General features: G+C 37.1%; 1 protein-coding gene across 1 annotated transcript in view; it reads left to right on the top strand.

Annotated features, from left to right (window-relative positions):
* The first annotated feature begins 9,381 nt into the window (after positions 1-9,381).
* Positions 9,382-16,563, top strand: part of mntb (MAX network transcriptional repressor b) — a 34,789-nt gene continuing 27,607 nt past the window's right edge. The window contains exon 1 of the mRNA XM_073824427.1: positions 9,382-9,621. Coding sequence (XP_073680528.1) covers positions 9,549-9,621 — 73 coding nt within the window. The 5' untranslated portion in view covers positions 9,382-9,548. The remainder of the gene's footprint in view (positions 9,622-16,563) is intronic.

Here is a 16,563-nt window from a genome sequence, read left to right as displayed (position 1 = left end):
AAGCTTTTGATAACTTTTTTGCCAGCACTGTCTAAAAATCTGAGCCAATTTTAGTGAAAATCAGACAGACTGTCTAGGATGAGTATGGAAAAAAAAAAAAAAAAGTTAATTTTTCGCAAAATTGCGAAAAAACCTGAAATTGTCGACCTGTTTGCATTTGACTCGGCATGAACCAAGAAATCAGAGGGAAAAAAATTCTATCTTGCTTGTTTGACCTATTGGTGGCGCTAGCGAGTTTGAGTTAGAGACTTCAAATTTGCTGTGGTTAATGATGAGGCTGTCCTCTATCCATGTGCCAAATTTCATAACTTTCTTACAAGCAATTCTATAAGATTCATAACAATGTTAAAGCGTTTTAAATATACATTTTACTACCAATTTACTATTTAAAATGGTTGTTTGATTCAGTATGCTGCTCTGATGATTTTTGGTCAAACTGTTCAAAAAATATAAACAAAAGTGTACATTTTTTATATCTTTTGACCAGTAGGTGGTGCTGTGCCGAAACTGTATGTACTTATGAAACTACTTAATTTGTTAATGCGCTTTGTAAAAACAGTTTAGTATAACAAAAAGCTTTTGATAACTTTTTGCCAGCACTGTCTAAAGATCTGAGCCAATTTTGGTGAAAATCAGACCAATCTATCTAGGATGAGTACGAAAAAAGTACATTTTTCGCAGTATTCTAAATTGCGAAAAATCTTGACCTGTCGACCAGTACACTGTAAAATGTTTTCACCAGTTTCAACTTAAAAACTTAAGTTTAGCAGCTGCCTTAAAATTTTAAGTTAAATCAATTTAAGTCATTTCAACTCACAAGTTAAATCGACTTATTTTATTGTAATGAGTTAACATGACTTGTAGTTTTAAGTTGATTTAACTTAAGTTTAGCAGGGGAAAACTTTTTACAGTGTATGGATTTGACTCTGCATCAGGAAAAAAAAATATATATCCTGCTTCTTTGACCTATTGGTGGTGCTAGAGAATTTGAGTTAGAGACTCCAAATTTGCTATGTATCATATTGAGACTGTCCTCTATCTCTGTGCCAAATTTCATACAATTGTTGTACTTTTAAATCCAGTAAATTATTAGTTAATAAAATTACTAGTTTTATTGTTTTGCAGTGTAAGCATCATAATATAGTACTATACACATGGTTGCTTAAAATGCAAAACTTGTCTTTAATTGCTATGTAATAGGGGAATAGATTGAAGATCCCTGTTGTAAAAAATTGTGTGTGAATTATGCATGAATTATTTGGGCTGCAGTTGGCCAAAACAAAAAAGGCACATCAATAAATAATCTGCATTTATTATGCATCGAGAAGGCTTGAATATGTATTAGATGCGTTTCATGATATAATTTAATAACCAGAACTGGTATTTATTTATATGAAAATGACCAGGTTGTTGGGTCATTCTCTTCTGATCTTGTCATATCAGTCTTTGATCTGATCTGCAACCGTGACTTTGTTCTGACCTTGCACATCTAATGATTCCATGCCTGAGAAACTTCAACAGGCTGGCGCCAAAACAGCAGTTTCCATGGAAACACTGGATGATGAAGCATGGACCCTGCACTGAAGACGTCAATAATGTCTCTTTCACTCTAGCTCCTCTTTATTTTTATAATAATACAATACAAGCCAACAATTGAAGACTATTAAAGTGATTTCAATGCATTTCTCTGCTGCTTCTGCCACTGTAGAGATCATTTGACAATCAAGAAGCAACTTCACATAAACTTGTAATGTTCCTAAGGGAGGTGTAGAAAAATAACACCACTTATGCAGGAGCAAACAATGTTTTTATTTTTTTTAAGGCCTAGTGTTACATCCCTAGTGTTGAGGATGTTGGGGACAATAACATATTTCAGCCTTACTACATCAGACATTTAGACACCAGCCACTGTATCCTGGCAACAGTCACTGTGTGTGAGACAGAAGGCTCAATTCTCTGTATGTTGTCTCTAATGAGACAGCCATTGTTAGTAATGGACACCATGTCCAACCATGTGACATTTTAGCCAGTGTCTTAATTTCCTGTTCTATATATAACCTGTAAGGAAGTGTCAGATACATTTTACTAGTCTGTGTTAACGATAAATGTGACGAAATGATAAGGTACATAGGATTTGATTGGTGTTATGACATTGTTGACACAAAAAAGTACTAAGTTAGCAATACTAATATGTATTTTAGCATGTTTGAGGTAAAATGTAAATACTCTTCTCAAGGAGGTCTTTCAGTCTCTCTTTTGCTATATCCCTAGCATACCACTAGAGGGAGCACTTGCATTAAAAAAATCAGTCATAAGGGTCCATTTTTGTTTTAATTTAAGATTTATACATCATCTGAAAGCTAAATAAATAGCTTTCCATTGATGTATGGTTTGTTAGGACAGGACAATATCTGGCTGAGATACAACTATTTGAAAATATGGAATCTGAGGGTGCAAAAAAATCTAAATATTGAGAAAACTGCCTTTAAAGTTGTTCAAATGAAGTTCTTAGGAATGCATATTAAGTTTTGATATATTTACAGTATCTTCATGGAGCATGATCTTTACTTAATATCCTATTTATTTTTAGCATTAAAGAAAAATGTATAATTTTGACACATACAATGTATTTTGGCTATTGCTACAAATATACCTGTGCTACTTATGACTGATTTTGTGGTCCAGGGCCAAATTTCACGATTTACATGAACTACAGAAATTCTATTTATAAATATTGTGAAATTTATAAAATCATTATAAAATCATATAATCTGAGAACTTCCAATATCAGTAGATTTAATTATATGAACTTACAACTCATAACTGCTGAAAACTGTCCAAATTGATTGAACTTGCATATTTTTTTTCTAACAAGACAACATTAATGTTACTGTAGAATGTTTATGCAAGTAAATTAAAATAAAATGAATACACTCTTCAATCTTGTTTGTCATTGGGGAGGTACCTTTTCGAAAGGTACTTTTACTGAATTTTGCATATTAGTACAAATAAGTACCTAAATTGTCTCTTGGTACCTTTTGAAAGGGTACTATCCCAGTGAAAGCTTTTGTACTTTTTTTTTTTTTTTTTTTTTGAAGAGTGTATTCATTTTACTTTCATAAACTTTCACTTTTTAGATGACAAAGACAATAAATGCTTCAATAGGCATGCATATTTAGTTTATCAACATAATTCAGTCTCAAAAGTGTGAGGAAAGAGGCTAAATATATTTTACAAAAGTATTTTTGAGACAAATCTAACTTATAGATCAAAAAAAAAAAATCTGAAAAAACAATAATCTGCATAACAAAGCTTCAGTTGGTATCCAGGTCATAATGAGCCCCAAAAGGTCTAACTTTTTTTAATGGTTATATCTCTTCAAGAAAAGAAAAAGTAATGTGTGTTTTGTAATCGTGCCTCAAGTTTGGTTCCTGTACTAAAAACTAAAAATGTTTTTTGTGTGTGTGTGTGTGTGTGTGTGTGTGTGTGTGTGTGTGTGTGTGTACCTGGTATTCATCACGTTGTGGGGACCAAATGTCCCCACAAGGATAGGAATACCAGTAGATTTTGACCTTGTGGGGACATTTCTCAGGTCCCCATGAGGAAACAGGCTTATAAATCATGCACAATGAGTTTTTTTGATGAAGTAAAAGTATGCACAATCTCCTGTGAGGGCTAGGTTTAGGTGTAGGGTAGGTGTAGGGCGATAGAAAGTACGGTTTGTACAGTATAAAATCCATTACGCCTATGGAATGTCCCCATAAAACATGTAAACCCAACATGTGTGTAAAAACAGACCCAAATGCTTTATTTGATAATCATATTATGTGACTCTGGACCACAAAACCAGTCTTCAGGGTCTATTTTTTAAAATTGAGATTTATGCATCATCTAAAAACTAAATAAATAAACTTTCTATTGATGTATTATGTTAGGATAGAACAATATTTGGCTGAGATAGAACTATTTGAAAATTAGGAATCTGACGGCTGCAAAAAAAATAAAAATAAAATAAAATATTGAGAAAATCACCTTTAAAGTTGTCCAAATGAAGTTTTTAGCAATGCATATTACTATTCATAAATTAAGTTTTGATACATTTATGGTAGGAAATTAAAAAAATATCTTCATGGAACATGATCTTTACTTAATATCCTAGTGATTTTTGGCATAAAAGAAAAATCGATAGTTTTTGACCAATACAATGTATTTTTTGGCTATTGCTACAAATAAACCCATGCTACTTAACTAATTTTGTGGTCCAGGGTCACATATAACATGGTATCATAAGCATAACATATTTTTCTATTATATCTAAACATATCTAGTCAATATATTCTTATTAATTAGTACATGCACAAAGATTTAAGCTGTAACTATGTTATTACCACGGTATTACTAATTTTTTTCCTGTCCTTTTTAATTAAAAAAAAGAGTAATTCTTCGCAATTTCACATTTTACATAAACTACAGAAATTCTGTTTGAAATTTATAAAATCATGCAATCTGAGAATTTCCAATATCAGTGGATTTAATTAAATTCCTATGAATTTATAACTCATAACTCCTCAAAACTTATTGAACGTACATATTCTTTTTCTAACAAAACAACATTAATGTTACTCTGGAATATTTATGCAAGTAAATATTAAAGTAAAATGAATACACTTTCAGAAAAAAAAGGTACAAAAGCTGTCATTGTGGCAGTACCTTTTCAAAACGTACACTTTTTGTGTACTAATTGTGCATATTAGTACCTTAAAAGTACATTTTAGTACCTTAAGTCAACATTTTAGTACCTAAAGTGTACATATTAGTACCTAGTAGGCTACCTTTTGAAAGGTTACCACGCACTGACAGTTTTTGTACCTTTTTTTTCTTACAGTGTATTTATTTTACTTCCATAAACTTTCACTTTCAAATGAAAATTGCTTCAATAGGTGTGCATATTCATGTGCATACAGTATGTGTAAAGCTTCAGTTCATACCCAAGTCATTATGGGCCCCCAAAAGTGTAACTTTTTTCATGGTTGTATCTCTTTAAAGAAAGAAAGAACAAAAAGATGTGTATTTTTACAGTCATGCCTCATTTGCAATTTTATTTCTTGTGGCTACTAAAAACTATGCATTTTTTTTTTATTTTTTTTTTTTGTGTCTCTTCCAAGTCAAAGGAGACCCAAATGTATTATTTAACATATATCATTTTTTCCATTTAAATAAAAAGGCTGCTAAAAGATAAATAACCTGTAGCCTATTTGTGTGATAATAAATTAACCTCCTAACCTCTGTATATTTATTAATTGAAAAGATGTTAAAGTAGGATATAGCTAACAAAATTTCTTTCAATTCACTGAATTATAAATGACAAATGTAACCCTGGACCACAAAACCAGTCTTAAGTAGCACAGGTATATTTGTAGCAATAGCCAACACGTTGTTTGGATCAAAATAATCAGTTTTTCTTTTATGCCAAAAATCATTAGGGTATTAACTAAAGATCTAATCTAGATCGATTTCCTCAATATTTAGATTTTTTTTTGCACCCTCAGATTCCAGATTTTCTAATAGTTGTCTCAACCAAATAGTCTTATCCTAACAATTACTATTTATTCAGCTTTCAGATGATGTATAAATCTCAGTTTAAAAAAACTGACCCTTATGACTGGTTTTGTGGCCCACAAATTAGATATAGTATACAAATATGGAGATGTTACCATGTTGTTACCATGTTTCAGCAGTTGACTTGAAAGACATCTCACTTCATCATCCCAGCCTGCAGTGAACCTGGAAGAAGTCACTAGGAGGAGCTGTGAATGGCAGTCAGACTGCAGACTATCTGTGTGTGGTTAGTTAAGTTTGTGCTGTCTAGCCTATTACATGAGCTGCATGTGTTGGCATCTGCTTCTGGTTCCTTTGTGAAACAGGTGCACATACACAGACATACACTCGACTGTCTATGTATGTGTGTATTTGTATGTGCGTGTATTATTACCATGCTTTACGCAGCTCTGAGCTCAGTGCTCATTGGAGGAGAGCCTCTGACTGTGTGTTGGTCATCCAGGGTATCCCTACAAATCAGCCAATCACAGTCTGTTGCCATGCAAGCGCTCATTCATAGAGATGTCAGCATGCACGAGCCACAATACTGTTACACAGCAGCATAAAAACAAGCTTCTTCTCTGTAATAGTGAGTTTTAAAATAGTACATAATAATACTAATAGCAATGAAGTGTCTAAGTATATTGTATTACGTTGTATTATTTAAATTACCTATTATTTAAATAATTATTTTCTACTGAACAGCTTTCCAAATGTGAAGAACGTTTCAGTTTCAAAAGCGGCTGATTTGTATGCTAGAAGTGGTAACGAAACGTTTTTGCTTTTAGTTTCGTTTTACAGATAGCCTACTCAATAAAGGACATATAGAAAAAAATCATAATCATTTGTTCATTCCGTTCAACAGAGCTGGCCTGTAAAACAAGCTCAGCTGAATATGACGGTAACGTCACTCATGACTGTGTCCGTTCACCGCGCCCTCGGTAGCTTAAGAACTTTTAGTACTTGCGGGATAACATTAAACACACACCAGACAAACATGCTTGAACAGGATTACCGTATACAAATACAAAGAAGAATAAATTCGTATTCTTTGTAGAGATTTTTTGTCTTTTGTTTTCGTCGGTTTACAGTGAACACTGACTGCCCGAAAGCCAAACCACGATCTGGGCGTGGCCATTTCGACACTCGTTCAGGATGATTGGCAGGTACAAAGACAGCGAGGCAGGCTCATGCTCTATGGCAAGCCGTTTTAACATGTATTCCTTACAACTACCAGTAACCAGTATATGTATTATACTAGTAGAATTTTTTTTCTTTTAAAGGCAGAATATGTAAGATTTTTAGAATAAAATAGCCAAAAGCCATTAAAACAGTGTTATATATTTTGCTGACTTGTGTACTTACATACACACAGAGTAGCATTATAACAGAACATTCAACACACTCAAATGTATCTAGTATGATAAAACAGCACTGCTTTTTCCTACATACACATGACCTGAAGAAGCAGAAGCAGTTGTCTGTGGCATAATAAAAGCTCTGCAGCTTTCGAGCTGTGTATCGCGCTCATCCTTCATTAGCAATCGCTCCAGCATCCTTGTTTCGCTTCCATGATTTTTAGCCACACCCTGCTTCATTCTACAGTGACCTTAATAAGTCTTTAATACATTAAACACAATGGACATGATTTCTGCCTGAATCCAGATGGATTGCATTGGCTGTGGGGATGAAGACAACAACTCCCATGATTCCATGCCCTTTGTTTCTTCGTTTGTTTTGAATATGCGCCCTCTAGCGGCGACAACTTACATATTGTGCTATTAGTTAGTAGTAGTAATACAATAGTAACTAATTAACTACTTTTATTGTACTTATTGCATTAGCAACTAGTTTTGCCCAGTATTAACTAAATAATAAATATTATAAAGTATGTAACATTTTAATTATTAGTAACATTTTTAATTATACTATTATAGGCGGAGCATGTGTTACTTGGGGTAAAAATGCCCCTACACAGCTGACTCTTTGCAAAGCCCCGCCCCCGTTACTGTTGCTATGTCCGACAAGCTATGATGCCCTTTCGCCACACATGATGTCTTTACGCAGTGAAAAACACATCACGGAGCAAAGAAACTGACTATTTGTCATTTGTCAAAAAATGCAAACAATAAATACCATTGTGTGGCTCTTAAATGTGTTGTGACAGATCTCTTTCTAGTTGTAGCATGAAATAAACATGAATGAATATCAGAAGGTATCAGATGCTCACATTGACAAGCTTTGGTTTAAAAGTTAAAAAATACTTGTTATCGGTCATAATATACAGGTAAAAATAGAGCAGACATTGGGCATAAATGAAGCTTTCTAGAGTGCTAGCGTACAAAAATGAAATATATTTTGAGCTTTACCCTGGAGTTGGTTCGTCCTCTGCCTATGTAAACTGAAGTAGTTATTTTGACTAGTACATACGACAAAAAACAAAACAGAACTCCTGAGACAAGAAATGTTACTAAAAACAACTGGGATAGAAATTAGTGATTCAAACATTCTACTTAACAACTAGTGAGATGGTTACTGATAACTAAGAAATAAGCAGGGTTGCCAGGTTTTCACGACAAAACCCACCAAATTGCTGCCCAAAACTAGCGCAATGGCATTTAGAGGGGGGGGTCCCCCGGTAAAAATCACATTCTAATTTGCATTGCAGTGGCTAAATATCACATTACTGTGGCAACAGTGTTAAAGTAGCCGCAGGCAAACAGTGGACTTGGCAACACTGGAAATAAGTACAGTAGCTAAATAAAATACAAAATACATAACAATTGAACTACATACTAGTTGAAAGTGTTACATTTGAATTAGAATTAAATGTGACCAAAACTAGTCATAACATGGGTATATTTGTACATTGTGGGCCAAAATGATTGATTTTTCTTTTATGCCAAAAATCATTATGGTATTAAGTAAAGATCATGTTCCATTAAGATATTTTGTACATTTCCTACCGTAAATATATCAAAATGTAATTTTTGATTAGTAATACGCATTGCTAAGAACAACTTTAAAGGCAATATTTTCAATATTTAGAATTTATTTTTTGTTTTGTTTATTTGCTCTCTCAGATTCCAGAAATTCAAATAGTTGTCTCTCAGCCAAATATTGTCCTAGAACTGGTTTTGGGTCACAAATGTCAAAAACTGCATTTTGTTACAATTAACAATGAGTTAGTGACTGCTAGCAAAGAAGTAGTTACAAGTGAAATTTAAAACGCTAGTTTTAATTAAACAAGTCCTGACATCAAAAATAGATAGTGAGAGGAATAAATGTAATACAGCTTGCCATACACAGTCTCGCCATGCAAATGAGCCGCGCTCAGCCTTTAGCGGCTGCCCATGTGGACAGACACCATGCCTTGTTGTTCTCCACGCCCATTGGTTCCCTCTCATCGACATGTTTTAATCATGTGCTAATGTACTGCAGGGTAGGGCTACCGCGAAAACCCGGAACATGGATTTCGTACACCATCCACACTATTTCCTCATTTTATGCTGTAGTAAACAACCGGAAACAAATCCACACAGCTTCTATCGTGCCTTGCAAATCTCATCCTGAAGTCTTGATCATTTATATGCACATTTACGTATCATTTGTGAAATTACTTTCGGTTTAGATTCCCGATCCTATCGCTAGCGTGACAGCGTGTTCTGCCCTACTTTTTAATCACTGGTAGTATGAGGGAGGAGTAGCACTGACGAGGGCGGACCTTGAACGGTATGCCTTTCGACTTGTTGTGTTTTCTGTTACTCCAATCGCCATCTTGTTGCCAGTGAAGTAATGTGTTTCTGATGAATTTCGGGAGCGCCCTGGATGTCTTATGACTGTCTTTGGAAGCCAGTGGATTATACTGTGATTTAACCCACCACACCATATCTGCATCGGGGGCTTGCATACATTTTTATTTACGGGAACGTATTGTGTCGGTGTTCAAAATGAGTATCGATACTTTATTGGAAGCGGCCAGGTATTTGGAGTGGCAAGCCCAGCAACAACAGATTACACGTGGTAAGGCGGGGGGAACTGGGTGATTGCATAGTCGTACAAGATGAAGTAGATATGTATGAACTGACTGGGATTTTACCAAGCCAATTGTATTTTCATACCGGCACACTTTAAGATAAATAACTAGCTATATTTTCTTTAAAAAAAGAAAAAAAAAAACTTCAAATCATCCTTTTATTATAAGCACTGCAAATAAGAGCTTATGTCTCAGTGGTAATGTCCAAGGGTTTGCACTGTTTGTAGGGTGCAGTCTTCGTGACTAGGGCATATTTCGCTCACTCGGTTTCCGGGTTAAATCCATGCTATATTTAGTGTGCTACTATACTCGCTCTATAGCGCTGCGGTGGGTGGGTACATTTACCCCGACAGATCCTAGTACACGGCGCGTCGTATATATCATTGTCAGACACATAAAGTTAGTCGTTTTTGCACTTACATTGCCTGAGCAGAATTCCTAAAATAACAACAGGCATTTTTACCCACCAATTAATTTCTAAACAGCTTAGCTGAAAGTGGCGAACTTCGTTTCTTATCCGTTGGGCGGTGGCAATAGACCAAAGCGGTTTTTTTTTTTTTTTTTTACATAATGACATTGCCGAGTGGTTATCTCACTCATGACTTTCAAGACCCTGTGTGATTTTCCTATCACGCTTCTTCATTACAAACTGCTCTCTCATTTGTTTGCTTTCGAACCTATTCCGAATTCAAATAATACATGCAAAGTAAGGTTTTACTCTCGATTTATTTTTCGCTTTAAACAGAGCGGGGGGCTTTTTGTTTCATTCTCGAGGTGACGTGTCAGTAAAGCCACACCCACAGCAAATACCGCGTGCTGAAAGACCGCCCTCTTCAACCACGTGCGAGCCAGACACCAACCCCCGCCCCCTCCCGCTCTCTCTCCCTCTCCCTCTCCCTCTCCCTCTCTCCCAGGTCACAACTGGGGAGAAAATAGGGCAACGCCACCCTCCCTCAATGCAGAAGTTATATAATGTGCATTTTTCATGCATATCCAAGTAAAAGCTTGACAGACTGATTACTCTTTTGCAGACTGCTTAATGTTCGGCATACAGATAAATAGACTGTAGTTGGTATATTTTGGAACATCTCTGCAAGGGTTTTATCTTTAAAGGCTCATTCAAATGTGCAAACTTTGCATACACTTACAGTCTTTGACCTTGTACCCGATTTATAAAGTTGCATGGGGCTTTACATTAAAGAGTATTTTGGTTAGGGATGCACCGATCATGATTTTTCATGGCCGATTCCGATACCGATTTTTTACAAGCAAGCTGGCCGATTCCGATACCGATTTCCGATTTCCGAAAACAAGAAGTTATGCAAGTAAACAACATAAACAACATGTTTATTTAGTATTTAACAGGCCAATCTGGCTTTGGCTATTGAATCAATAGCATCTGACATCTGAAATTAAATAATAAATAAAAAATATGAAAGTAAATACAGTTTAATAAGTAAAACATGCTTTTAGTAAAGTAAAACAGCAAGCAAACAGGCATTTTAATGTAAAATAATAATAATCATTCTTAACAGAACAGACTTTTATTTTTGGCTTTTCAAAAGTAAAGTAATGCTTTTTACAAAAATAAACATCTCAGCTTTGTCACAAGTGAGTCGTTTCTTTTTTCATCTGTCACGTGAGAAGCTGAGCTGAACAAACGTTCGCTGTCTGCGCTTGTCCAGGGCGAGGACAGGTACGCTTGCGCAACTTTTAGCGAGCACAGAAAAGCGCCTGTCCTTTGCAGTCATTGCAGATTGCAATCTTCACGTCCTGCTCACAGATTTCGAAAAACCGCCACACAAGTGACATGTTTCTGAATGAATCGAATGCCGCGGCCCGCGTACACACTTCCGGAAAAAAACCGGCCGGGATAAAAACGAAAACCGGCCGGTTGCCGATCGCGCGTTAGATGCAAAAACCGGCCGGTTTCGATTTATGGCCGGTCAACCGGTGCATCCCTAATTTTGGTGTTTTAAACTGGCCTAATATTGTGTTGGAGGTCCTTACAACAGGTTTAAATGCATCTAGAGTCAGAAAACATTGTAATTTTCTCAGAATTTACATTTAATATTAGAACCATTTTGTAATGATTTCAAAATTATTTGTTCAAAGCAGTTCTAAGCTTAAGGTCTACTTCCATAAGCCTACTCTGCTCTGATTGGTCAGCAGGCCAAGTCTGTTGTGATTGGTCTTTCCGTATACGATGAATGCAAAATTATGCTTACCTAAGTTTAGCTGCTAAACTGTAAACACTTCACAAAATGATAATGGTGGATACGTTAGCCATGTGCTAACTTGACTAACTTATGAAACTGATGAAATATGTCTACATTCTGTATTATTAAATGAAGTAAATAGAACAACAACAATTTACAATAAAGGAGTAGTTCACTTTCAGAGCAAGAATTTACAGATAATGTACTCACCCTCTTGTCATCCAAGATGTTCATGTCTTTCTTTCTTCAGACATAAAGAAATGGTGTTTTTTGAGGAAACATTTCAGGATTTCTCTCCATATAATGTACTTCTATGGTGCCCTGAGTTTGAACTTCCAAAATGCAGTTTAAATGCAGCTTCAAAGGGCTCTAAACGATCCCAGCCAAGGAAAAAAGGGTCTTATCTAACAAAATGATGGGTTATTTTCAAAAAACATTTACAACTTATATACTTGCCGAGCTAGACAAGACGAGAATTTGAGGTTAAAAAGTATATAAATTGTAATTGTTTTTTAGAAAACAACCCATCATTTTGTTAGATAAGACCCTTTTGTCCTCGGCTGGGATCGTTTAGAACCCTTTGAAGCTGCATTTTGGAAGTTCAAATTCTGGGGCACCATAGAAGTCCATTATTTTGAGAGAAATCCTGAAATATTTTACTCAGAAAACATAATTTCCTTACGACTGAAGAAAGAAAGACACGAAGATCTTGGATGACAAGGGGGGTGAGTACATTATCTGTACATTTTTGATCTGAAAGTGAACTACTCCTTTAATTGACACATTCTTCAGAAATGGTGTTCACAGTGAATTTTCACAACTATTTATGTAAGACAGTAATATCGTGTTTTACCTGGAAACCTAAAGCTGCATTAGGAATACGTCACATATTAGCACAAAAAAACGTAATATTTTGAGTATATTTTGAATTATCACTTACGGACAAGAGTTTAGCGAATCCCTCGTTAAACTCACTAATATTAGAGAAGCTGTCCTCTGTGAAATGACGAGCACACAACAAAAGGTTCGAAATTGTATTGCTGTGGTATTGTGGAAAAAATAATTTTAACTGATTCTTCACATCATCTTTTGAAAACAAAAACTTGCTTTCACAGCGAAAAACACGCACTAACTAGCGGAAGTAGGTGTTTATTTCACGGGCAGGCGGGGATTATGCTAATATGTTACCTTGTGACATATCGCTAACAGGCAGAAGGTTTGAAAATATGACGACTTGTTAAGGAGGTTAAGAGTTGACTCTTGCTTTTGAGAGACAATATCTTTATTTATCATGCACTTTTTTATTAACAACTTATCAGACTGTTTGCATTGAAGGATAGCTACGTAACAAACTGCAAAAAATAATTTTTTGAAGACCCACATGACCTGCTCTTTAAATGAAAACCTATTTATTTGCATAACAACAAAAATAATTTCCATTCGCTTTTTATACGGTCAAACCTGGTTAAGCTTTCACTTGCTGTTTGAGCTTTGTGGACTTTGTCTGTGACAGACAATAAATAATAACTAGTTGTCCAGACACTGATATGTTTCCCAAGCTGCGTATAATTATGTTTAACAGTCATAAAGAGGTTAGTTTGATGAGTTCATTGTTAAATGAAATGTCATGTTTGCATTTGACTTTATTGTTCAGAATGAACTATTGTCACAGTACAGTTCATTGTGCTGTTCTGGTCTATTTTGTTTTGCTGTGAAACATGAGGAAACTTCATTAAAAGGTCTCATTTACACAATGTCATGTTGATAATGCACAATCTCAAAGCCTTCAGACCACCGTAGTATATCCCATTTGTGCCAGAGTGACGTCTCAAGAGCTTTACATGCTTATTTATGGAGAGCAATAGATGGCACTCTCATGAGCTGTTCGGAGCTTATTAGCCTGGCTTTGTAATGTTTGCACAATGACACAGTAGTATTTATGATTTCATTCCTAACATGCTATTCATTTCTTTGTATGCATGTGAATGTCATTTCGGCGTGTCTTCTCCTGTTATATAATGGAGAAATATGCAAGCACTGACAAATATTGATCTCAGCCTTCCTTATTTTTGAAGGCTTCTGAGAACGTGTTTCACAGTCAATATTATTCTGCCTGCTGATGCAGGAGGATTCCCGCATGTTGAACTGTATAGGAACGCTTTGCATCAGGTCGCCCCTTTGTCTGCGGAGTGCTCGCAGGATGCAGTTTCTCCTGCACAGGAATGTCTTGCGGTGCAAATGACAGTTTTGGCTCGAAGACTCGCTGTGGACAGCAGCCAGAATTCCTCCCCCCCCTTGTATTCAAATTCAAACATCGATCTGAAGTCACAACTCTGACGCAACTGAATATGGATTGATGGGCTAAACAATAGATCTGTCCATCAATCATGGAAATCGTGGTTGTAGCCTGCAGATGGTACGGCCCGGCCTCAGATTCCCCAAGCCAGCTCTCGGCTTTTCGTGCAGACTGCTGTGTGACGTCAGCGTGGAGCTGGAGACTAGGCAAGACTCTTACTGGGGCTTCTCTCTTAAAGAGACAGACCAGGACAGGACAGCTAGCTCACACCCCACCCTAATGGACGTGGAGTCATGATTTACTGCTCCCTATACCAGCTTTTCTTGTTTAAGATTAAAACTATAGCTACGCCACAGGTTTTGAGCCCAGTTGTATGAATTTCAGACACTGTCTTGATGTATTAAATTTCTCTGTTTCTCTGCAGCTTCTCATTATTATTAGACTTCACAGTCACGAATGCTTCTTAGGGGCCGATCACACCGAACGCGTCTTTTAGTTCTAAAAACGTGAGGCGCACAGCACTGCCTTTTTTGGTGACTTTTAATAAAAGAGCAGTGTGCTGCGTTTTTTTTATGTTGCTAAGCAACGACCAAAACAGCTGTCCTGTCAGTCAAATCAAAGGATTATAGCGCGAGGGCTCTAAAATCTTAGTTTTTTTGCTGTTAAGTAAACTGTCATATTAGTAGAAACCCTAAATAATACAGCTCTGGGTTACCCACGACAGACACCAAAGGTTTCTCCTCCATTTCTTGCAGTCTCCGGACTTTTTAAGCAACGTTAAACTTTCGTCACCACAACAGAAGGCCCGCCTCTCCATTCATTTAAGCAACGGTAAACTTTCGTCACCACAACAGAAGGCCCGCCTCTCCATTCATTCGATTGGACAATGGAAAAGAACGCGAATGACGTTAGGCGTTTTTCCGCTCAGAGTTGATTTTTTTTCAACTTCAGGCGCTCAGAGCGCTCCTGCAAAAACGCGAGGCGCAGCAGGCAGCGAAAACGCGAGGCGCCCTGAGCGCATAACTGTGCGTTCACACCGCCGCCGGCGAGAGCGTCAAAGTGGCCGGAAGTCATTCATTTTCAATGTGATCTGGCAGCGAGAAGCGGCGAGAGCGGTGCGGCGCGTTTTGGGCGGTGTGGGCGTCGGGGAGAGTTGAAGTCAGGTCAACTTTATGGTAATGAGCTATGACGCGGCTCGGCGGCAACCAATTGGAATGTAGAAGTTCACCGCTGAGAGGTTTCCAAAGAACGCAGTCGTGTAAACTTGGTTCCGGCCACATTAGTTCCCAAGTAAAATGGAGAAGTTAATTATTGCTGTGGCGGGTTTCCCCATAATCTACGACGTGTCCCTGTTTTTAAGTTTGCACTTAACCAAATGGCTTTTAATTGGTTTATTTCATTAGCAAACATGTAACTACAATTAAATTCGATGTCTTATTTTCATGTTTAAAATATTTAATGAGGTTAACTAACTTACACCCTACTTGTTGTCAGTCTGCACAAGATCAAAATGCTTGTTTGCTTTGCGGCCGCTTTAAATACAAGACCAAGCGTTCGATCGTCAGAGCGTCAAGGAATCTTTCTACAGCGTTGCTTGCAGGGCGGCCAGAGCGAATTTTGATGCTCTCGCCGGCGGCAGTGTGAACGCACAGTAAGCAGCGCGCAGAACGCTCACTGCCAACAGAAAACCATTCAAAAGAGGCGCCTCCAACTGCAAAAACGCGTTCGGTGTGATCGGGGCCTTATGGTGCGTTCACACTGCATACTTTGTCTGCGTCAGGCAACGCTCCCAACGCATCTAGTTTGACGCATGTACATTGAAGTTTGCAACGCTTGCTTTTTGATGCGTTCACACCGCACACGTCAGGCAACGCTCCCAACGCATCTAGTTTGCACACTTCCCCTGAATAAACAATGGCAAACTAGTAGGGAGTGGACATTTTGGAATCTTCTCATGACCATGTTTCGCTAGCTAACGAAATGGGAAATAATTACGTTGAAAAAAGATTTGATAACTTACCCGACATCCCTATCTCTTCAGCGATTTTCATCCAAGCAAGTTCCTTTACATTCCTGTCTTTATACAACAACGAGGATGGATCATACAATTCTCTGCGATTGCAGACGGCTACAATAAGCAATATATATATAATTAAACTGAAAATGTTTTTTTTCTGCTCCCGCTTCATTCAAGATACGTGTGGTGACGTCGCTACAGTGAGACGCTCTGATTGGTTGACGCACTGCGTCAAGTCCGTCAAAAGTTCAGCTAGCTGAACTTCTGCGTTGCTTGCGTTTGCTGCGTTGACGCTTGAAACGCAGGTAACGCTTGAAAAGTTGACGGATCCAACACACACAACGCACCGCAGAGCCTCTGACGGACTCAACCATAGACTTTACATGTAATCTTGCCG

The sequence above is a fragment of the Garra rufa genome, chromosome 19 (genome assembly GCF_049309525.1).
Source record: "Garra rufa chromosome 19, GarRuf1.0, whole genome shotgun sequence".
NCBI lineage: Eukaryota > Metazoa > Chordata > Actinopteri > Cypriniformes > Cyprinidae > Garra > Garra rufa.
Note: the sequence above shows the minus strand (reverse complement) of the source record. Positions and strands in the feature narration are given on the sequence as shown.